General features: G+C 40.1%; 1 protein-coding gene across 1 annotated transcript in view; it reads right to left on the reverse strand.

Moving 5' to 3' along the window:
- Window positions 1-28: 28 nt before the first annotated feature.
- The window catches only part of LOC108049341, a 28,530-nt gene continuing 4,622 nt past the window's right edge, over window positions 29-23,936 (reverse strand). Inside the window, exons 2-5 of the mRNA XM_017130482.2 lie at window positions 3,588-4,186; window positions 1,002-1,236; window positions 708-911; window positions 29-644 (exon numbers count right to left, since the gene is read on the reverse strand). Of these exons, the coding sequence (XP_016985971.1) occupies window positions 306-644; window positions 708-911; window positions 1,002-1,236; window positions 3,588-4,186 (1,377 nt within the window). The 3' untranslated portion in view covers window positions 29-305. The remainder of the gene's footprint in view (window positions 645-707; window positions 912-1,001; window positions 1,237-3,587; window positions 4,187-23,936) is intronic.

A 23,936-nucleotide genomic window follows, 5' to 3' on the forward strand; every position in this document is an offset into this window, starting at 1 on the left:
GGACATCCTCGTTAGGTGTTGAGCGAAATGCATTTACAGAATTGCACATCAAGTGGATTAGTGTAAGCCCGCCGGCGAACGCAGTTTAATTTCCGTAATCCTCCTTCGTAATCCCCCCGACGTAATCATAGAATGCCACATTTTGTTGCTCCATTGTAGTTCGTTTATTTTTATACACCATTACTGGGGGCTCTCTCTTGACTAAATGCTAAGGCTAAAGCGAAAAATAATTTATGCGGGTCAAACTTAGTTGCTAAACCACAAAAAAAGCACACGCAACCAGTTGGGCGAACTCCGCCTCGAAACTAGTTGAACTCGTAGCTCTCGTAGCCCAAATTCTCGCGTCGACTGCGAGGAGCTTGCTTGGGATTCCGCGTCCTCAGGGTCAGCTGGCGATAGCCAACGCCCGGCTTGTAATCCACATTGATGGGGACTTGGGGTCGCAGTCCATTCACGCCGCCCCGCCTCTTCTGCGCCTGGTGGTAGAAGGCTATGTCGCCGTAGCTGTGCTTCGGCCACATGCACTCGCAGCCGGAGGGCACGGTCCGGGTCTCCGATTCCCAGCAGCCGGAGGCGTCGTTCAGCCGGATCAGGTGGATGGTGCGGTTGAGCTGGATGCACGAGAAGCCCGTCGCCGAGCAGATCTGGGGGGCAATATACATACATTAAATTATGCACTTAAGTTTTTCTTTAGTTTTTTATCCCACCTCTCGTTTTTCACCGCGCTCGGAGAGCAGAGCTCGGAGCAGTTCATTGCCCCTGTAACCGTACTCGTAGTTGTGGGATCTTGATGGCTGGGGAGAGTAGCTGTGGGCACAGGTCACTTCCACGTAGTGATTGGGTCGGTAGTCGCCGCTCTCAAGCTTCACGGTCACCCGATTCGTGGGACACAGCGACTGATAGGTGACCACCTGGAAATAAGGCGGATGATTAAGTTTAACTCAAAAGATTTTGTTGCTTAACTCTTAAAGGAATAAGGACCAATTCTTTTAAGTACTAACCCCATCTGAGTTGGGATTGGGCCCCAGAAAAGGTACCGGTGGCATAACGCTGCGCACGCGACGCTTGCGCACATTCTGGATACCGTAGGGCAGCAGGAAACTCAGCTCGTCCGCATCCTCATCCTGGCCCGCAAAATCCTCCTCGCCCTCGATGTCCGCGCCAGATGGCGACTCATTGTAAGTGTGCTCCGCCTGACCTGGTTCACCAGCTTCGGCTGCTTCATCCATGGTTGCCCTGAAATTGCATATGCATGGAAATTTGTTAGTTTTGGCCATGAATTAGCGCCCCTCTCATCTCATGACCCACTGGAGCTACTTTTGCCTCCACAACTGTCTGATGTCTCCGCAGGCAGGCGGAAATGACTGAAAAAGCGGTTTTACACAGCAAAAAATATTACAAACCCATTTTTACAAGATTCAGATGCTTTGAAAGGCTTTTCTCTTAATTTGTGCTTTGCTAAAATACCTATTTTTGGCTCGCCCAAAGATATATAAAATTAAGTTGAAGACAAATTATTAATTAAAAAATTTTTTTCTAACAAAGCTTAAAAAAAAATAGTCTATACTTTGTAATGTTTTAATATTTAGTGTTTTTGAAATAGAAACCAACATTTTTAAGATTTTTTCCAATGTGATAATGCCGGCGGTGGTGTGGTTTTTAAAAAAATAAATTCATTTTTGACGTTTGTTATTTGCATGGTCGCCGCTTCTTTCTGCAATTTTTCCAGCTGGCCAACAAAAGCGCATCATTTTGCATTCAACTGCAGCAAATGCCAATGAATTTTTCAGCTTTCGCTTTGGCGCGCGGCTTTGTCTGAGGATTGTTGGATGGGATTGGGATGGGACGAGGGATTGAGATTGAGATTGGGGGCAGGAGGTGCTCATGGTGATGGCGTTGTCCCGAGCCTGTGGCGCGGCACAAAGCTCTCCGCCTCGCGAATGTCGTTGGCTGCCAGCGGATTTCCCCTTTTCGTTGTCGATGTTATAGTGGAGCTCCCTTACCCTTGTTCCCATTCCCATTCCCCTTCCCACTCCCATACCCACCCATTTTCCTATTCTTCCTGCCCCGAAGCTTTAGCTTTCAGATCCAGCGGCGTTGGCATTTTTGAAGCGCTCTTTCAGGGCAACAACGGCTTTGATAGTTTTGTCGCAAAGTTTGCGAAAATGTTTTGAAATGAATGCAGCTGGAATAGTTGAGGTGAGCGCTGCTTTAAATTAGCACAAAAAAGGGGGGTTTAATACTGTTTTGTGGTCCTGTGACAGCGACAAGTGAATAATTGAGGGTTTTATCTTGCTGCTTTATAGGGTTTTACTCTAAATCGATTTGGGCTGACATTAAGCTTATTTTGTAGAAATAGATCTATACAATTTATAGTTTACAAAATTGGGCTTGACCTTTAATGGAAGTTGACAAAACTATTTAAATATAAAATTTAAACAAAGGTCTATTAGATTGTTAAAATTTTAAAGGTAAAGTAATAGTCAAAATCTTTTATTTAAAATTGTTTTAATTCACAAGCAGCTAGATGCTTATCTATTTATTTTAGCTTTTACTATAAGTTAGCATTATAATTCAGCTTCATATGCTACTGGTTAACTGGGACTTTGATAAGGACAGGATAATATAAGCTATTAATTAGGAAATCCTTAGTTAAAGTATATTTCTGATAAGCAAAGGAAAACAAACTAACGCAAGAATACTCCCAAATACTGCAGGGTATCCTTCTTAACAAGCAGAGCTTCTACTACATATCTCTTTTGCAGTGTTTCCTCCGCCAATCCTCAGTCATATTTTGGGTTGCATTTCTTTTGTGCTGCTTAAACTATCGTTTGCTATCCATTTTTGGTGAATGCTAGATGCCGATTAGGTAATCCCTGGCTCAGAATGCACATGATCCTTGCAGCTCCTGATCTCGTTCAGTCCGACAAAGGGGATAAAGCCCAGTCGACTGGAGGAATCAGCTTAAGCGCTTACGTTTCTGCTCACGCTTACGTCATGGGATGTCGGCATTGACATTTAGTTGATATGCAACCAGCAAGCCAGAACAAAGATTAGTCAGACTGCCCGGGATTCTGGGTAAGGAACGGGAGGAGCAGGAGGAGGAACCGGCACAGGAACAGGCACAAGTGCTACGACTTCATTCCCTTTTGTCGGCTCCAATCACATGCGGCCAAATTTGCCGGATTGTGAGTCCAATGAATGCAGTCGAATAGTGAAACAATCCCCTCCAGCCGCCACCATGGCTAATTTTCCTTATTTTCGTTTCGATTTTTGGTTTTGACTCAAAATAGTGTTGGCTATTTCTAGGCTGTTGCATTTGTGAGTACCCTAAGACCCTAAAAATGCTAATAATTTACTGACTTGAACCGAACTTTAAATTCTTTAAGGTTTAAAATAAATATTTTTTTCTGATAGAAATTTCTAGTTAAGAACACTATAGTTAAAAATATAACGCTTTGATTTAAACTGGAAGTAAATGTATAAAAAAAAATAAATAAGATGCCATACACAGTTGCACTATTTGATTATTTTTTTTCTACAAATATAAGTAAAGCAAAATGTTACCTTTCTCATCACTGTCTTACCTTTGGTTGATGTTGCTGCTGCGACTGCGACGTGCCAGCAACAATTGCTCCTGCTCCGGTGGCTGTAGCCAGTTGATGTTGCTGTTGTCGTTGAGGTTGCTGTTGCTGTTGCTGCTGTCATGGTCCTGGGCAACAACAAACCTGCCCACACCTTGAACGGCCGCATTTAAGTCGGACAATTGCAGACGGAAGTCATTGCGAGCATTCTCTGGATCATCATCAAACTGTCCCTGTTGCTGTTGTTCGAGTTGCTGTTGCTGCTGCTGCTGCTGTTGCTGCTCATGTTGTTGCTGCTGCCGTTGTAGATGTTGTTGCCTGTCGTATATGCTGTGGATGGGATTTCCGTAGAGTTTTTGCTGCTGCCATTTGGCCGGTGCTTTGTTGTAGTTATAGTTGTCATTGTTGTCGTCCTCGTTGCTATCTGCAATGCCATCAACATCCACATCCCACTTGTAGTTGTAATCGTCGTAGTTGTTGTCCGTGGTGCTTCTATAGCCATATCTATTGTTTCTGAGCCCCTGCCCCGTCGATTCCATTGCCTCCTCGCAAGAAGAGCCACTGCCAAAACAGCGAGCAGCTAGAATGGCGGCCAGGAGCAGCTGCAAATGTGGATGAAAAACAAAGAGATTGGCGGCGATAAGAAGGGAGCTCCATGGACGGAAATGTTAAACAATTGTTGTGTGGCTAATAAACTGCAAAGTGTCAACAGTTGTTCGGGGGGTCTGCCATGCAAATAGCGCCTTTCGAAGGGCAAACAATGCATGAGGATTAATATTTATCACATGCGATTAGATATTGGATAAATAGGTTTATAAAACAGTATTTGCGCATCACAAGCTTATGCAAAACAATACTTACTAGTTTGGCAAATAGGGAAATGCGGGTTTTATAGTAGGATTAGAGGTTTATTAATATAAGATTACTAATGTAAGCAGACTTTTAATTAATCGAACCATACATTTTTTTAGAGCAATACAAATAAGTTTGATAATAGCTTGTTGCTTCTTGGAATATTTTCAAGAACGTATTTATTTCTTGGTATTCCCCGATTTCGTTTTTTACTGTTTTTCAGATGACGTTCGTATTTGTTTTGCTGCTATCAACTTTGAGATACTTAGGGGGAAGCCTTGCGATAACAAGCATTGTATAATAAATACATTCTTTCATTAAGTACTGTTATCAGATTCTTATTAATCTAATTGAACCACGTTAAGTAACTAATTTATTGAAGGCGGTTACTAGTTCATTAATTGATTCTAAGAAAGCCTTGCGATATTTCTAATAATAACAGTCTCTCAATCTGCAACTTTGTAGCTGAGTGCTGCAACCCGAAAATCGACCACTAATTCAACTAAGAACTCAACAAAATTCCGATTGACGAAACCAAAAACTTAAACAGCCTGTAAGTCCCACTGCGCCGGCTAAAGCGAAAGTTCGATTCCCTGCTGGATGTTGACAATCAATGTGCGTTGAGAATGGAACAATGTCGGGACCAAAAACCGAACCCAAATAGGATGAAAAGTTTTCGGGTGGCTTTTCCCTCATTTCCACTCTGAGGTTTTCCCACTCCGCACGGATGCGAAAGTTTTGGGCAAGATTTTCAGACATGTCTGTATTTGTGTCTGGTGGGGATGTGCGATGGCTCTGATTATGTGGTCTGTCCAAAAGAAGTGCCCCAAGTGAAAATAGTTGGGCGACCTTTAGCGATAATATGCTGCACGCGCATCCTATCCTATATAGCCATCCAGATATAGCTGTACAGCTACATTCATTAGAGCACACACTACGTGACCGAATAGTTGGCGCCGGAAATGCTGAAAACTAAGATATGAACACAGTGCTCCAGCAGCTCCATTTCCTGTTCCCACTTTTCCCTGGCGCTCTACAAGTTCTTTTGTCTCAATCTAGTTTTTACATGCACGGGAAAAATTAAGTTCAAATTTGCTCCCATAAATTTTTTGTAATTTTAAGCCAACAACTGGTTGGAATTTAAAGTGAGCAAAATAATAATATATAAAGGAAAATCATAGTGAATTTAATGAATTAAATTAAAATAAAACTTTTAGACATTTATATTATGGTTCCTATTTTTATTTATTGAATCTATTTGAACTTGGCCATGATATTGTCAAAGAAGTATAATAACTTTCTTTATATATGTGAATAGCTTGACTAATTCTTTAAAACTACAAGATTCAAAGACTCGCAGATTTTGTTATGATGTTCCTTACAATCCCATAAACACCTTAAGAATATTTATTTTATTTTACCGAATTTATATTATATTTTTTCTGTGTATTATATGTGCTTTGGTATGGCTATAGCTATCTGTGCAAGTATCTCGGATATATGCAAGTGTTGTTGCCGCTCTGGATTTATAAGATTTCTTTTATGCTCTTGCCGGGCCTACCACAAAACTTCTTTCATTTATCTGGGCCTCTCCTCCGCGTTCGATCCCCTTCGTCCTTCGTCCTTAGAGCATTTCCAAGTTTGGGAGGCCGGCAAGTTTGTCAAACTATTTGTATGGAATTCACAATTTGTATTGATGAAGTTTCGCCCAAGTCGCTCCAAGTCGCAGCTTACGAAGGCGACCGCGTGATCTGCGTGAACTGTGTGAACAAGTGTTTATGGAATTAAATTATTTTCCTTCGTCCTTCTTTTTTATTCCTGGCCAGGATTTCCCCTAGTTTTGTTATCCGAAAAACACCAGGTGGAGAGGTGGACTTTGTGTGTTATCTGCTGTTGGGGCTTACAGGTGGCTTTGTCTTAGGTGTGGGCACTCGCTTTGTGATTTAAAGTGGGCCCAATAAGCCGATTTCTTAGGTCAAGCTGATGAGAGCAAAGTACATTTTGCTTTGGTGTCGACTTAAAGCTTCAAAAAAACCGCCTTCTTTTTTGTATAACGCCATTAATTATTTTGTTTTAACAACATTAAGAAAAGCCCTTTGTCTTAATCAAATATTTGTCAGGTGTTTGTTAATTGTAGAGATTTTTAGAGATTATAATTAGCTCTTACTTGATATGATAACTACTACTTTGATAAGAATTCTTGAACAGATCTGAACAGCAAGAAACTTTGCAGTTTCTTTGAAGATAATAAATCCCTAAGATAATCTTTTTTATGGACATAATCTTGTCTGACTTTCAGTTAACAATAACCTTACCCAACATTGTTAAACATTCATGATTTACGATAAAGAAAACGTGAGTGAAATATCACATTTTCACTCACGTTTCGTTATCAGGCTTTTATCAATTTAGATATAATTTTAGCGATAGTCTCTTTTGAAAGATCTAATCTTGTCTGGCTTTCACTTGACCGTAACCCATTTAATGGGGCCTATCTTAACAAAATTTATCTTGATGATTTATAGGCGTAAGGATTTCAGGTGCATTTTCATTAAAATACTATTATAGGACTTTATCACTTTCCTGTGTGGAAGCTGCCTAACCTCGACTTATTTTAATATGGCTGTGAAATACGGTTCACGTGTTGTGCCGCATGTTTTTGTTGCAAAACAAAAACACAAACAAAGGCTGGGCCAATGAAAATATAATTTCATAATTTATGGTGTTAGTTTTCGTATAGTTTGCACCCATGCTCCTGAGCCTTATGCAAATGATTGTTTTTTCGTTTATTATTTAATATTTTACTGGCTCTTTTTTTTTTTGTCCGAACAACAGAACACAACAGCTCGACTGGTTGCTGTTGCCATTCAATTACATTTTTGCAATCAAACTGCAATGTGGCCAGATAGTATTCAGCTGCTCACCTGGCCAGAACAGACAGAAAAATATATATCTATATAGTAGACCGGCCGATATACCTTTGGCATATGTGGGGGCGTTCGCTAGTGCTGATATATATTGCATAAATTTGTGACCTTTCAGTTTTCAATTGAATTTCCCAGCACGGCGGCAATTGTTCGAGGAAAACTTGGTCCTTGCACTGGCAGCAGCCGGAAAAACAACAAAACTAAGCGAGGAGAGTACCAATTTGCATCCTTGTAGTGGTATGTTTTTTGAAGGGGGGGAGTGGATGGTTTTTATATCTGCAAAAACAAGAGCCCCTGCAATTCTCCCCTCGATTTGTTTTAATTGTTGCGCTCTCGCTCCTTGTTTTCGTTGCTGTGTTGATGTGATCCCCCCATGTTATTGTTATTTTTCGGCTCTGTCTGGCGCTTATTGGCAATTGTCAAATATTGGTTTTTTCCTATTATTGTTTCATCAATGGCATGAAGCGATTTTAATTAATCGCCCAAAAGTTTGCCAATTTCAAAGTTTTTCGGATTAATTTGTTGTTGTCCATGTTCTCTGGCCAACAGTTGACGACGGCATTTTCGATGTCCCAAAATTTAAGTTGGGCCCGGTCTTTCAATTAAAAGCCACCGCAGGAGCCAACCTCTAGATTTGATGTTACGCATACGCCATGTGTGCCATCTACGGTTGCCATGTTCACACACACACACACCCGAACGCAGAAAGGACTTGTACATGTAGCAGATTGGTTGCCCTGCTGCCTGCAAATCCTGTTAATCACCTCTATCACAGGTGAGGCATCTGCACGTAGCTCACTTTTTGCCGCTTTAAGTCGCCGCAGTGTTGTAACAGCAGCATGAAAGAGACGGAAGAAGAGGAATAGAAAGAGAGGGGGCAGTGAAAAGTAGTTACAAGCATTGCTGGTAACATGTCTGTTTTCCTGCCAAATTTGGATATGTCTGATGGCTCTGAACCGCAACTATTTCATTTGCCATGTTTCTTCAGTCCATTCAAAATGATTACAAATCGAATTGTTTATTTTACATTTTTTTTAACGGTTGAGGGATAGAATCTATTTGTCAAAAATTAGTAGTTGTATATATTATCTAAAATGGTTGCAAAATAAATTTTATTTTCATTGCAATAATGGCAAATTAATTGGTTATTTATTATTCTTTAAACTTTTTGGAAGGTATTATTGCAATAATAATTTTAGACAATACAAATTCGCTTTTAAATTAGTTGACAGATTCGAATTTTAATTCTTTCTATGATGACTTTAAAAATTAAAGCCAAATAGTACTCAAAACAATCGAAAGTTTTTATTACTTTACAATGTGGTCATGAGTAAATAAAGTTTTTTTTTTTTGGACAATAGTAAAAGAACTTGACTTGGCTACTTCTTGTAATCTGCTCTTTGCCAGCACTGTTTACATGTTAGCATATGCAGGTGGAGAAGTTAAATACACTACGGCTCTGTCAACTGGGTCTTTGATCCGGCTGATGCCTTCATCGGTGGTCTAGAGCCTTAATGCTGCAATTAGTGGCTCTTCTGGCGCTCTGGCTTATTTGTGGCCCTGCGTTTTATGACTCTCATTTGGCCATTTGGAAGGCGAGTGCATTACGGGATTTCCCCCGACCTTCGACCTCTGGCCAGCTAGCTCTAATCATTCAACCTACCAACAATGGACTCAACCAAACAATCACTGCAATCCTCTAATGCAGCTTGCCGAATGCCAATATTGGCACTAATGCTCTCATAATTTTAGATCCCCGATTCTAAGGAGCTGTCTGCCTTTGTGTGAAATTGGTAGTCCTTTATGTACGGACACGCTCCGTTCTGAATGTGGAAATTAATCTGGCCAAGAGGCGATTAAGCCAATGTAAGAATATGTTATGCTGTGAATGCGAAAATTAATCCTGCCAAGAGGCGATTAAGTCAATCGATTTCATTTTCACAATGAGAGTGAAATACCCTGCAGTATGCAGTGGAAAATTGGAAATTGGAGAGGGCCAAATCAAAGTCAATGGAGAGAAGGAATTAATATTCACTGAGGAAAACCGCACACTTAAGTTAAGGTTTACAGACAATTTAAAAATGATGTAAGTACCCTAGATTGAGCTCTTCAATTGGATATTTATAGTTGTTACATTATTATAAATAGCTCAATAGTTAAGGTTGTATATCAAAACTGTCCGTTTATTGAGATTTAATAAATATTTTTGAGCAAGGCTTTAGAAACTTAATATATTTTTTTGAGTGCCTTGTTTATCTCAATTGAAAATTATAAATTTTTTTTCAAATGATATTTTTTCATTGACTGTTGTTCTATGTACGATGTGTTCTCCATTTAAGTCGCCGCTGCTCACAAGTTTCGCGTGGTTGGCCAAATTCCTGTTTGTTTGGCTCGCTTTGATTTTCATATTGATTTATATGAACACTGCGAGAGTGTGTGAGTTTGTGAGTGTATGTGAGTGCCGGGAATGCAACAAGTGCAGCAAGTACAACAATGCAATCCACGCATGCACACACACTCACTCACTTACTCAACCCCATGTATTTAAATGTTGCCCCAAGCATGTGTTTGTGGCGTCGTGTGGAATTCTTGCTGCCATATAGTAGGTATGTGTGTGTTTGAGCTAGAGAGTTTGTGTATGGACAGAAAGAAAATGTTTTATTTTATTTCTCACATAATAATAAAAATACACCTATTTATGCTATCTAAAAATAGATAAAATTGTAAGGTTTTTTTTGTATTTTTAAATGATATTCAGTTCCTTACTTTAATAAACTTGTTTATGTACGAAATTTCTCTTAAATATTTCTGTATGCTTAAAGAGACCTAAATGGCATTTAGCATAAATAATTTGTTTCGTACAAACAATAAACAATAACATGTTCTATAAATTTAAAATTACTTTACAATATATTTTGCTTTCTGAAACTCCTGCGATGATAGTCAAAGTAAAATTTTTAATTTTACTCCATTCTTTTTCTTTCCTTCATAAGTGGATTTAAACCCTAAGAGCTTTCTTGGCTCCCAATTATATTTAGTTATACTACAAAAAGCTGTTCATTTTTTCCGAGTGTATTAGTGCGGCTGCCTGGGAGTGGAGCATATTGAAATTGTTGCCATAGCGAGCGTAATCCCTGCCAGCGACGGGTTACTCGCTTTGAAAAGGGCAGATCGGCAGCCTTTTCCCAATGCTGATGCGAACAGAAAAAATGTAATAAACGCCAAGCAAAATATTTGTCAAATCAATTTAGCTCACACCGAAACGGGGGGAGTGTGTGGGTGTGCGAGTGTGCGAGTGTCAAGGGCAGGAAGGAGAAATATGCAGAGTTCACCCGCACATTCACACTTGGCTACAACACTTTGCGTGTGTGCGGGGTGAAAGTCGATGGAAAGTTTTTGGCCGCGTGAGATAAATGGCACTTGAACGTATTATTCTCTCTTTTTCGGTGGGGTAAATAGGATTTGTTCAGGTGTATTTGCAACTTCTTATCATATGGGGAATAAGGTAAGCTGCACAGATAGGTGGGGATGTTAAGTACTCTTCCACTATTCTCCCTGCATTTTAAATAGTTATACTAAAAACTTTAAAGAGTAATAAAGTAAAAACAAAAATATAAGCCATTTTTTTAAACAATCAACTCTATTGCTGTATATATCTTATTGCTAGTTTCATTGTTATTTTTCACCATTTTTGATATTATCATATTATTAGTATTTAAATAAGTATTAATATACACACTGCACATTGAATTAATAATGATAAGGTCAAGCACCCGCTTATATATTTATTAAACTTGTTTTTAAAGGATATCTTATCTCCTACCTTATTTCCCAACACAAGTCATTTTTTATTTCATGTTATTTTATTCTATTCCATTCGGTTTTATTCCTTTCTTATTTGCAATTTGGCCTTTTGTGCCGGGGACCGCCTAACGGGAATATAACATGACAGCGACCCAAGTCTAGCTGTCTGTCGTGTGTGTAAAAAATTATTGAAGACCCTGTTGAAAGGGGGTTGCCATGTCCTGTATATGTCCTATGTATATATATATATAAATATATGTATATAGATATATGCTGTATGGCACAAGCTTTGATTGAGGTATGCCGCACCAACAATAACAGGCAGCCAGCAGAAATCTCCACTTATTTATTAAATTTACTATGCTGCCAGTCGCCCGGGAAACGGCGCCGAAAAGTAGGCAACACTAAATGTGGCCCGGAATGGCAAGGAAGATGAAGCCCCGAAGGCCTGGCTCCTGAAAAGGGCTGGAAATTAAAGTTGACCAACTGTCAGAGGAGGGTAGGCTCAAGTGGCCGGGGTTTTCCCCCACCAAGCCCAAGGCTGTTGTAAATTCGCATTAAAATATGTCAAAATGACAAAAGTCCTCGTCCCTCTTTCATAATTTCGATGGAGTTGTTTGCGTGGCAACAGTGATGAGAAATTTCTGAACATTATAGTAAATCTAGATTAGTTAAAATTAGAAAACGTGACTATCTTAAAAGGTACATGGTAGATAGAATAAAATAATATTTAGCTTTCTAAAAAATCTAAAATTAATTAATAGAATGAAAAAAACATCTATAATCTATCAAAGAGGTGTTGATATTTAACTTTAAACAACAAATTTACAATACTAGATTTCATTTTCTTTTAAAGTTCGTTCCAGTTCATTTGCAATGTACTTTTTCCTAAATTTGCTACTGAGAAAAAGGTGTTTCTTTTTCTTAGCAATGTATATTTTTTGGCATATTCTTTGCTGTGGTCCTGTGATTGCTTCTACCTCCCGTCGACAATCCTTTGAGCCGTTGTCGTCGCCTGACAAATTGATGCTTTGACATCCTTCGAGCAAAAGTTTAATCTCTCTCATTGACGAAGTTAAGGCGCCCTGAGCCATTCAAGTGTGCAAATATTTGCCGGCTGTTCCTATTAAATCTTTTTGGGTATTGCCTTGGGGTTTATGCATCAATTTATCACCCCGGCTGAGATTACGAAACGAAACACAGATTACAGCAGAAAAAGGAGCTGAAGGAGGAGTGGATGCTCCGAGGACATTTCAATCAGCTGAGGAAGTGGACACAAACTTCCTGCACTTTGCCGCAAAATATCAGATGGTCAAGAAAAACGTTTTGCAATTACAGCTTAGCAGTTGTTGTCATTACTGCACTTGCTCAACGAAAATTCCTTTGAAGTTTTGTTGCAGGCGTCACCAGCAATAAGTGTCATGTGGGTCCTACTTCCGTTGACTCATTTTCCGTTTGCTCTATTTATGTGGCAGGACTTAATGACAATCATGTCCTGGTCCCGAAATTGCCTTTTCAAATTGCCATTCTTTGTTTATTTGTGCAGTTTTTGCAGCAGCAAACTTTGGCTCGTTTGTCGATTGCATTCCCCCAATCCTGATGAGTTCGCCTTCGTTCAAGTGGGTGGCAGAAGACATATGTCCAATTTATGTTCAAAGTTTACCCCATAAATGTGTCAGGCCGGGGGTATCTACATATATGGCATTTGGTTTCGAGCTATGCCAACGGCCTGGAATGCACTCCAAAGATACACCCATTCATCAACCTGTGAGCACAAACTAATTCCGAGCTTGTCTTTGATGTGAGCTCTGTGAAATTCTCTTTCTAAAGAACTGGATTTTATTCAAATAAATGTTGTGACCCTGTATTTTCAAGGGCTTATTTATGTTTTTTTAAAGCGGCTTACAAAATTTAAAAATCAAATTTAACTTTTATCTATTAAAAGATTTTATATTAGCAAATCTCCTTCCAAGCATTTAGACTAGAATACATTTCAATTTACTGTTTACCTAAGAATTGTATAATATTTTTTATATAATATTTTTATATTTAAAAAATGTATTTTAGAGATAAAATAAGAAATATTTAGTTATTCTGAAGACAGCACATGTCCTTTAGTGTGCAATATTTTTGCCAAAAACTTTTGTTTGTTCTGGTGGAACAGTTACCTGTGTTCTTTTTATTTAATAAACATAAAAACAAGGCTGGATTTCCGCTTAGTTGTGTATTTGATAACTTTAGTCGAAGGACTTTTTCGATGACATTATCCCTGAGCTGACCCTATGCTGTATTTACGTTGAGTGAGGCTGAAGAGTAATTTTGATTGCTGGAAGAGCCCAAATCTGAACATGATTCAAGTTGTTATTTGGGGTTTTTGAGGATTTGATTGTATTTACATTGTGCCCAAATCATGAAAGTTCAAACAGCCGAAGCGAATAATGCCGGTGGCAACCCTTTTCACAATTTCGAAATTGTGTTACTCGAGATTGCCAGCTAAGTAGCTACCAAGTAGTTGAAATCCATACGGGTTATGGAAATGTATATTCATATTGTGCTCGTTGAAATTCAGTTGCGAGCCAGCGATGCAGAGACACTCGTACTTCTCCGCCCTTGCAGTTGCAAAGATAGAGCGAAGCAGTTGCAGTTGGAGATCCAGATTTAGATATAGATGCGGCTGCGATGTGGATACGGATACTATACACAAAGATACAGATGCTGTAGAGGTAAGCCAGCCATTCGAGTGGCAATTTGTGCGTGCAGCGATCCGGAAAAGCCACTCAAGTCTAGTCGAGCCACATGTGTAAATGCACAGTGAGATTGGGTAATCACATCATTTGAGCAAGTTCAAGTATAACTGGGAGGTTCTCGGAAAAATGAGGAAATTCAAGGTCTTCGTCTGCCTATATTAGGCATACCATTTAATTCTAATAAAATTTCTGGGAATTTCTTACTAATTTATAACTTTCTTATTTATGTTATTTTAAATTCAAATAGTCAGTGGTTTTGGAATAAATTAAATTTTTTATTTCTTAATTTAAGTGTAATTTTTATACCCGTTACTCGTAGAGTTAAAGGGTATATTGTATTCGTGCAAAAGTATGTAACAGGTAGAAGGAAGCGTTTCCGACCCTATAAAGTATATATATTCTTGTTCATTTTTTTTCTATCTGCAGCAGCCGAAAGTATGAATAGAAGCTTCTGAGATTGCTGTGAATGTGAATGCAAAGAGGTTTTGTGGCGCATCTAAATCAGCTGGCAAAATGCATGTCGGAGGAAATTTCGGCGGGAATAGAACGTAGCAGTAACAGCTCAATAAAATAATCATGAGCTTGCGTTGGCCGGAAACAAATGCGCATTTAACATTCATGTTGGCCAAAAATCAAATGCACACATGCAGGCCCCGCAAGGACTTAATCCTGCTGGTCCTGAAAGCACCCCGCACCCCCTCCCCACCCCCACCTCTTGCTGCTAAAATCTTTTCCCTTTCGCTTTTCCTTTTTCTCCGACTGTCTGTCAGGGTTATGTAAAACCAGCCACAAAGTCATTTCACTGAGCGGATGTTTGCGGCCAAATGAAAGGACACGCCGCTCGAAGTTGGCCACGGGAAATGCGGAAGGGCGGGAAAAATCGGAAAATGGTCGGTTGGAAAACCTCCTGTGTCTGTGCCACGTTTAGCACGCGCACGGTCGTAAATTTTTGGTCTGCACAGCCCCTTGGACAGTTTAATTTCGATTTCCCTTTTATCCAATGGCTACGAAAATCGCGCGTGCAGTTCTGACAACAAAAAAAGAAAGCCCAAAGAAAATCGGCGAAAAATCGAGGAAAACGGCTGCCGGATGGGAAATGGCCATTGGCGGAAACGAAAGCGACAACTGCAAGAAAGTCGCAAGTAATTCGTAATGCATAAATAAACGCAAAGGGCGGCTACATTAAGGACATGCAAAATGGGTATTTCCCCCTGGTTTTTAACAAAATTCTCCGCCTGTCAACGCTACTTCTACTCTGCTGACATTTAAATTAAGTTCGTGATTTGGCAAATTTAATTTGATTTATGCACATTTGCGTGCGAGTATACATACGGAATGCGCACAATCTAGTTTCAAAGAATTACGCTGGCAAACAGCGAGGACACACGATTAATTGCCTTGTCATAGCTAGAAAATTAATTTCAATTTTTGAATGACATCAAATTGCGAAGCCAAACAGAGAATTTCACCAAATATGGGGCATCATTTGTTTCTAGGTCACTAAAATGATCGAATTACGGGGATGTGTATCCGGTGCTACCCTCAATCAATTAAAAACCAACGGAAATTAGCCTTCCATTGAGTACAAATAAGGTGGCAGAATAAAATCATAAGCCCTTGAATAATTTAATATTAGCGATAATTGAATTAGTGATACAACCTTTTTGTATGGCTTAAATACAGATATTGTTATATAATCTATTTAATTTGTAAATTAAGGAAATACAAATAAAACAAATCAGTGAAATAGTGAAATTTCTGCTCGTATTTCAATTCCGACTCATCCATATTTAAGCCGACTGGCAGGATATAAACCTTTTACGTTCTGTTAGCCCGTTCTAAAAGCCAGAAACCCTAACTCGTTTAACGTCCTTCTTGTTCATAAAGATACAACAAGAACGACCCAAAAATTGAAAAAGGTCAAGTGGCGGTGAATAAAAACTGTGTATGGCATAAAAGTTTATATTGCACATTTGCCCACATGCAGGCTACTTAGTCATAAACGTCCCGAGAATATATACATATTTATATGGTACATTGTGTATACATTTTTCAATATAATTTTATTCGCTTGCTGGCCGTCACTTTTCGAATTTGGTTATCACTGAAACGTGTGTGCGCAGCAGATTACTCTGTCTGTTTTCCTCTGCCCTCAGTCTATCTCTTTCTCAGACCCTCCATCCGTCTCTTTCGCATTTCCTCAGCTTGTCTCTTTCATGTTGACACTGTCCGTCAAAAGATTTTATTGCCCCAGCAGCGAGAGTCGCATTAAAAACAAATCAAAGATACAAAGCACATAAATACTTTTACGAGTTGAAAGCTGTCGTTTTATTTGGAAGGAAAACTGCGGATTGTTTCAATGCGATTCCCAGCAGTTTTGCCAATTTGGTTTTGATTTTTCACTCAACTCGAGTTGGGCACAACTGAATTCAAGTGAATTCCAAGCAAAGCGGATGTAATTATATGTAATACAAAAATTAGTCAAAACAAGTCATTAGTTGTTTTGAAACGACCTTAATCAAATTTTATAAATTTAAAATAAATAGCCTTTTCCAGCCACAGAGGCTCGTAATTAAAATACAACTAATTACTTTTGCGGCTGCTTTTAACCGAGGACCACATAATTAATAAACATATTTGCTATTTAATTTTCCTATTGTTTTCATGCGTGGGCAATGATTTAATAAAATCAGCTCAGCCATTAAATTACCATTTTTAAGTACCTTTAGCATTAAAGCTAGCCATTATCGCATGAGGAAAAGTGCAATTGGAGAAATTCAATCATCATAAACTGACTGAATATAAATCGTATAAAAGGCTTCTACTTTCATGCTTTTTAATCAACTGTTGCTCATTAATTGGCGATTTCCCGGCACCTCACTGCTCTTTTGTCTGGCAGCGAATCAATTTTTCCGAGTCAAATAAATGAAATGAAATAATCGCATGATTGATGTCTGCTAATTAACTTTGATATTATTATTATTATTATTGGACTTGCCGTTTGATGATGGTAATGAACTGGCGCGTACCTGCGAACGTGAAATAGCATTCCGGCGAAGTGATCTAGAAAGCTTGTAAAGTCCGTATAATCAGCGTTGGCCCCCCATAATTATGTGCATATAAATTGCGCATTGCAGGAACATGTAATTTATATTTCCAACCCCGTCTTCCCATCACTTTTCCTGGCTGAACACAAACTCAAAGCATCTTTAAGCTGCGAAAACCACTGGAATTCTGGCAATTAGTCACAAAAATTGAGGCCTAAATTGCCTGCGGTTAGGCTGCTATTTTCAATGGCAATTTACCGGAATGATTTGGTAAAAGTTTTTCGATTAACCTGAAGAGCCAAGGACAACTATTATGGTGCGATATTAAGCTCCACAGCATTCATCTCCTCTTGTTACTCGTTTTGGCCTATTTTTATGAGCGAAGTTTTAATGATTTACGAGTTATATTGCAACACACTCGCGTGGCGGCAAGTTACCCAACTTGTTAAGAGGTTCTGGATACAGCTGCTCTTGCAAATGCACTGAAACATTTTATTATTTACTTAATCTTTAAAAATTTTTATTAATTAATTATATAATTTTTTTATTTTAAATTAGAATTGGAAAAAATATTATGAAAACCTTAATGTTCTGACTTAATTTGAATGTATTTCATAACTTCGAATTGGCCCATAAATTGTGTATATATCGACGTACAATTTACATTTAAAAAGTGGTCCACAAAAATATTCTAAATTTTAAAAACGGAACACATTAGTGGTGCCTAATTTTTAAAAGAGTTTAGTCAAGAAACAAAAATTTGAATTATTATGAGTATGCTTTTTTTGCGGTGCCCTGCAAATTTGTGAGTCCGGCAATTAATACCCATCTGGCGGAGGGCGTGGCAGCAGAATGTTTGTCACTTTTCTGAATCAAACCCAAAATCGAGTGAGAGTCGAGTGCTCCATTGATTGAAATTTACGATTTGCGAGTCTGAGCTTGTTGTCCTCGGAACGGAAATGTTGTCATTGGCAATTCAGGGCGCCATTTCGCCTTTTGGCCAAGCGGCGCGTCACTTTTATGGCAAACGGAAGTCCTCGTGTTATTTATGTCCTGTGGGTAATCTAGGAAAAGGGGGAACTCGACGCTAGAGGAGGTGTCCTCAATTATGCCCTTTCGGTAAGGGGATAACTCTCGCCTGGGGCGCCTATTTAATAGCTTATTAGAACGCTGGGGCCAAAAGCAAACAAAGGCCGATGTGAAAATCCAATTAAATGTGACATCTGCCCCAGAAAATCCACGGCGTGATTTTGATATATGGGTTAAGTCGAGTGTGAGCCCATGGCCCAATAAACAATTGATGAAACTTTCATTCGATCAGCGCAGCTAATTTATGAAGGGGACTGACTCGCTGGCGATGGTAATTGACAATGCCAAATGACTGTCTGTGGGCCAGGCACGCAATTAGTTCCCCATAATGATGCATCATTATGGCCAGTAATTCATCAACAGGGGTTTTTCCAGCCCGCACCCCACATCATAAATCACATCAATTCAGCCACTGGCCCACTATGCGTATGAGCAATTTGATAAATATTCAAGACAAAAATATGCAAAGCTCTGTATTCGCAAGATGGCCGTGTGTTTTTTACCTACCCAGAGCTCCCTATTTAATCTCATTCTGCCAGCGACATTTTATCAGGACGGAAAAACGCGCTAATAAGTCTGCAACGTGACATTTGCCATTTGGCGGTTCGGTGGCAAATAAAGTTCTGGTCCTTGGACAGCCGGCGGCTGCAAATGAAGAAGATGACTTTATCGGGGCACTAGGAAAAAAAAAGAAGTGCTGGCGCAAAAAAGAAAACAACAAAAATGTGGCCGTGGCGAATGTAAATAGCGAAACGTGATGGGCTTTCGGGTGGCGGGGTGGTGAACTCGCAGCTAAAAGTGACAATAAATGCCGGCGGTTATGTATAAATTGCTAAAGTGTGCGGAAAGATTTACGGGTCCAACCAATGGACCAAAGTGCCGCCCACCACCCACTGCACACCCATATTTACCACCCACTAGTTCTCAAACAAATAAGCAAAGCTTAGGGCTCGGCCAGGTGCTTTTAGCTTGATTGCCAGCTCGAAAAGGAACGGAACAGGTGGGTCTGTTAGATCTGCTATATCTGGTGGGCCGATGGGGTGATGGGCTGATGGGATGATGGTCTGATGGGCTGGCAAAGAGGCAGCCACCCACTCAGAATGACAGTTTGGCCAGCACTCAACAAGGCCGCTTGTCGCACTCGAGTGTCAGATAGAAATGGCTGGAAAGGAGGAGAAAAGGACTCCCATCGAGGAGCTCAAGGAGCTGTTGTCACACTTATAGCTGCCCTTTCTGACCTAATCATCGACATGGGGTCAGTCGATTGGCTGGCAAATTGATTTCAATTAGCCGAGTCCCGTCCGGAAATTCAGATTTTTCATACCCAATTTCCATGCTGTTTTCCTTTCTCTCCCCTTGTGGCAAAAGTTATTAAAAATTTGCGGGGCAGACGGCGCACATCATTCACAAATTTGCGCATAATTTCTGGGGACAGAGGATAAGCTGGGGCCAAACATCATTACCCCAGCCGGAAAATCCCCCCCCATCCTCCTCATCTTTCGCTTAATGAGCCACGCCCCACGCTTCCACTTCTTTATCCCCAGCTCACACTTGAACCATTTGTCGCCATATTTATTTTAATGGTTGCTCAATTTAATCACTTCGACATCGGCGCCACACGCTGATGGACTTAAGTGGGTGAGGGGGTGTAAAATCTGGGGGGTGGGTGGAAAATCTGGGAAGTGAGTGGAAAATCTGGGTGGAGTGGGTGGTAGACTCATTGGAGTGGTGCTTGGAAATTCGGTAGGAGAAGAGAGGTTGTTAAACGTAAAGAGGGAAAGTCAAGGCCCTTTTTATTTTTGTGGCTGAAAAGTGTTTCAAGATTCCATTTTATGCGACATTTAATTAAGCGAGCGAACTTTTTTTAAGTTTTAATGGAAGATGTCGAGCACGCGAACGATATAGACACACACACACACTCAAACGAAAACACATATAGCCATGCATACATGTTAAGAAACACATGCACGCCGCTCTTCTCGAACGCATTACGTATTACTTTAGCACACTTTAGTCAACCATTTCATTACCCTATGCACTTATTGGGGTATACCATATGTAACCAAAGGCCAGACAAATTATCCTGCCCTAAAAATATTTTAATTGGAAATTATTTTTTAAGTGGAAACTATTTTTAACGAATATATATAGTGCATCGATAGGTTTTAAAAGAATTGTTTTCAAACTCCGTATTACTATTGCTTTAATGAAGTGAAGACTGTTCTAATGTGTAAGTATGTAAGAAAAAGGGAAGTAATCTATATTTTAAACTTCAACATTTTTTAATAGCTTTCCACAAACAAATATTTATTCGTTTACCAGTTTCTAGAAGTAAGGGTATGCCCTCTTTGTTGGCATGGCAACTTGTATGTATTTTCCCCGTTGGCTTTGCACTTTGTTTAACAGTTTATTAAATTGACTTTCAGTCGCGTGGATGCAGTAAAATATTTTGCGAGAAAATATTTGGAAATTTATTAAATCAACCCGGCAATGCGTCTTTATCCTGCCCTTCATCATCGTCATCCTGGAGGGAGGGGGAAGAAAAAGGGTTGGGAACAGGATGCGAGTCCTGGGCCTGCATTTTGTTGCTTGTCCAAGTGAAATGAGCTGCATCCGGTCTATAGCAGCTGCAGGCGTTGCATTCTTAACGCCCCAGCACTCTTTTGCCCACATTCACATGTCCTGCAGCTGGGAACTGGAAAGGCCACGGGCTACCGCTGCATCCTGCGAGCTGTGTATGTGTGTGTGTGTGTGGGTGGTGGTGTGGGTGATTGTGGGTCTGTGTGTGTGCGTACTTTATTCCTTTTCCTGTGCGCTAGCGCATTTCCGCTCCGCAGACACTGAAACTGATACGAAGGCAGGCAGCAAATTTTGATGCATTTCCGGGGAAGCTGCGCCACGTTTAATGGTGGAGCGCGCACGCGAAGAATTTATGTTCAATCTTAGAAAAATAATGATTATCTTTTATTTTATGGTTGAGCGAACGACGACATCCTCCTACTTCACGGATCCCGGTCATATTTTCATGGAGCATCCGTGGGAGCAGTGGAGCGTTGGCAAGGAGGTCAGCTTACGATTGCACTTGTCCTGTTACAGGACAATTATCGGGCGACACAAATTGCAATTGCCCGAAGCCCGGGGCAATTGATGGGCAACCATTCATTATGTACGAGAAACAGACAACAACAGACATCGGGTGTACGCCCACAAAACGATTTAAATCCTGATTGGGTGGGCGTAGTGAGTGAAGGGCTCCTCATGGGTTAATATCCTTGAGCGCCTTCGGGTCTGATGAAGATTTGATAATGCGGTCGACAAGCATTGCTGTCAAGTTATGCACTTTCCGGGTGCAGCCGGAGATTGTAAATCTTGGTTTTATATGGTAAATGCGAAAGCACAAACTAGATGGTGCGGTCGAGATTTAGGTTGTCTTGGGTTAAATGCCTAGCAAATTGAGTCCCCAACATTCGATTTAAGGCACCCTTTACAACTGAATTAAAGGAATTTGCATAAAGAAATAAAGAATAATTATATAAAAATATTTTCTCTATAAAATGAATATCTTTATTAATATCTTTCTAGAGAAACGGCCCTTGGAAAATAGTATTTCATAAATTATCGGAAAAACTTTAAGAACTCTCACATATTCATGGAAATTATTCAAGTTGCTGTTGCCTCATCATTATTTCGAAGTGTGTGGGGCAAAGTAGCAGCCACATCCTTGGCACTTTCAGACAGGAAACCGGATAGTATTTCCTTTCTTCATTTTGTGCGGCGCGTGTAAGAAGTTTTCACGGATAACGTCACTCAAGGCGAGATGTATTCAAGCCCCGCAAATGACGTAGTTCTCCCCGTTTTCCACTTTTCCAGTTTCCCCGTCATCCGGAGAACTCAAAAGTGCGGAGAAGTCTCAAAGCGCGAAATGAGATGGCTCAGAGATCCATATATGTAATGCTGCATAATGTTCGACCATAAATTCCAATTAAAGTTGCCACTTTGCAACCAGCGGCCAAAAGCCCAGCGAAATCGCCAAGTGCGGTGGCGTATACGTATGTTTTGGTTTTGATTAAGTATACGCCCCGTGGCAAATTCAGCTGCAGCAGTAGCAATAGCCAGCCGCATGTAGCGCGTTCGCTGCATTCAAATGGCACTGGCATTTGGCCCAGCTGCATTCCATTTTCGATTCCCATTTCAATTCATTGGGGGCGGCGGTGGTTTTTGGGGGGCGTGGCCGGTCGAGTGGAGTTAACTTTTTTGGCTCGCCATGTTGACTTTGCGTTTAATTGTTTTATTGTCCACCAAGTGTTGGCCATCACACACACACAGACACACACACACAGAGACCCAGTCACACTTGAAGTTTGCTCTCTGCCGGCCAGTTTGGCCTGTCGTTGACCTCGTTGGCGGATTCCCGCCTCGGGACTCGCCCTGTCCTGTCCATCTTTTCCATGGTTTTTCCATTTTTTCGCCGCTTTTCAGTTCGCTGAGTTGTCGAATTCAGAAGGAGAGAACTCAGACCGTCGCCTGCTGTCTGATATACGAGCTTCTGCCGGCTGCACAAATTATGCCAAGTGCAATACTTGAGGCACTGGCCGGGAAGTGGGCGTGCCACTGCCTCCTGCCCAGCAGATTGCCGGCTATAATTAACTTCTGGCACAGAGAAAAAATATCTCACTCAAGCGGATCACATATATTTGTTCGTGGCTTATTTAAATTTGAGGATGACTGTCTTTAAACTATATTTTTTATTATAGAAGGGGCTAAAAAAATCAGTAGGGATTTCAGGCCACTTTAAAGTATACAACTATGTAATTAAAACTCCGAAACTCCGATGAATTCATACCGATTTTCATTCAGACACTGATTTCAAAACAATTGTGATTCAAAACAATTGTGATTCAAGCCTTAAGAGATTCTGGCTGATATTATTTTTAACCTTAAGACCTTTAATTTATTTTATTACTAGACTTGGTAAGATATTCTTTTCTCTGTAAGTAAAAATCTCATTACTTTGTGCATGATTTTTCTGCGATTTACCATCGCATGCAAATACATTCGTTAAGACTTGCTTTAATTTCAATTTTTATTAACAAGCAGCTTCATTATGGAACTTCAGTTGCAACAACAGGACTGCATCCTGTAGCCCACCCATCCTGCACTCGTAACCATTGGCTTATCCCAGTCTAAGCTGGCTTTAACAGGACATTAAGCCGACACATACACATAATAAACGCTGTGTATGTTTGCATTGCGGTCTCAGACGCAACCAAAATATTTGGACACTCCAAGTGCAACAACACGAAAGGAATTCCAGGTGGTCGACCGGACAAAGCCAGGCCGAAACAAAATACCGAAATTCGCAAAACAAACGGCTGGAGAATTACTTTAATGGCCCACCCCCTTCGGGCAACTTTCTTGGCCAAGGTAAGAAATTGCGTGCCGGCCATCCATAAGTTTTCCGCCTGTTGGCAATCCGGTCACATAGCCATTGGACCCACGTCAGCCACTTCCGAATGCATACACAGTTGACTTGTCAGCCTGTTAATTTGCTAAATAATTTTCGAATCCGCCCCGCCCTGATTCGAAAAGTAACGTAACTCAAGCTGGCACGCCCACTTCGAGGAGCGAACGTGCCAAATATTCGGGAAGCGAATGTGTAGCTCAAGTTCAGTACCTAAAATATACCCAGCTTTAAAAATGTTAGGTACTATAAATTCTTAATAATATTTAGTTATTAGGTGTAGTTTTGACTCTTTCTATTAAATTTGATTTTCATTCAAATAACTTTAAGATTTGAAGTTATTTAATTTTAAAAAAAATATTTGTTTCATCAAAGATTGAATTGTTAGGTTGTTTTATGTTTTTTTTTGTTTTATAAAATATAAA

Source organism: Drosophila rhopaloa, unplaced genomic scaffold (assembly GCF_018152115.1).
Source record: "Drosophila rhopaloa isolate 14029-0021.01 unplaced genomic scaffold, ASM1815211v1 contig_115, whole genome shotgun sequence".
NCBI classification, from domain to species: Eukaryota; Metazoa; Arthropoda; class Insecta; order Diptera; family Drosophilidae; genus Drosophila; species Drosophila rhopaloa.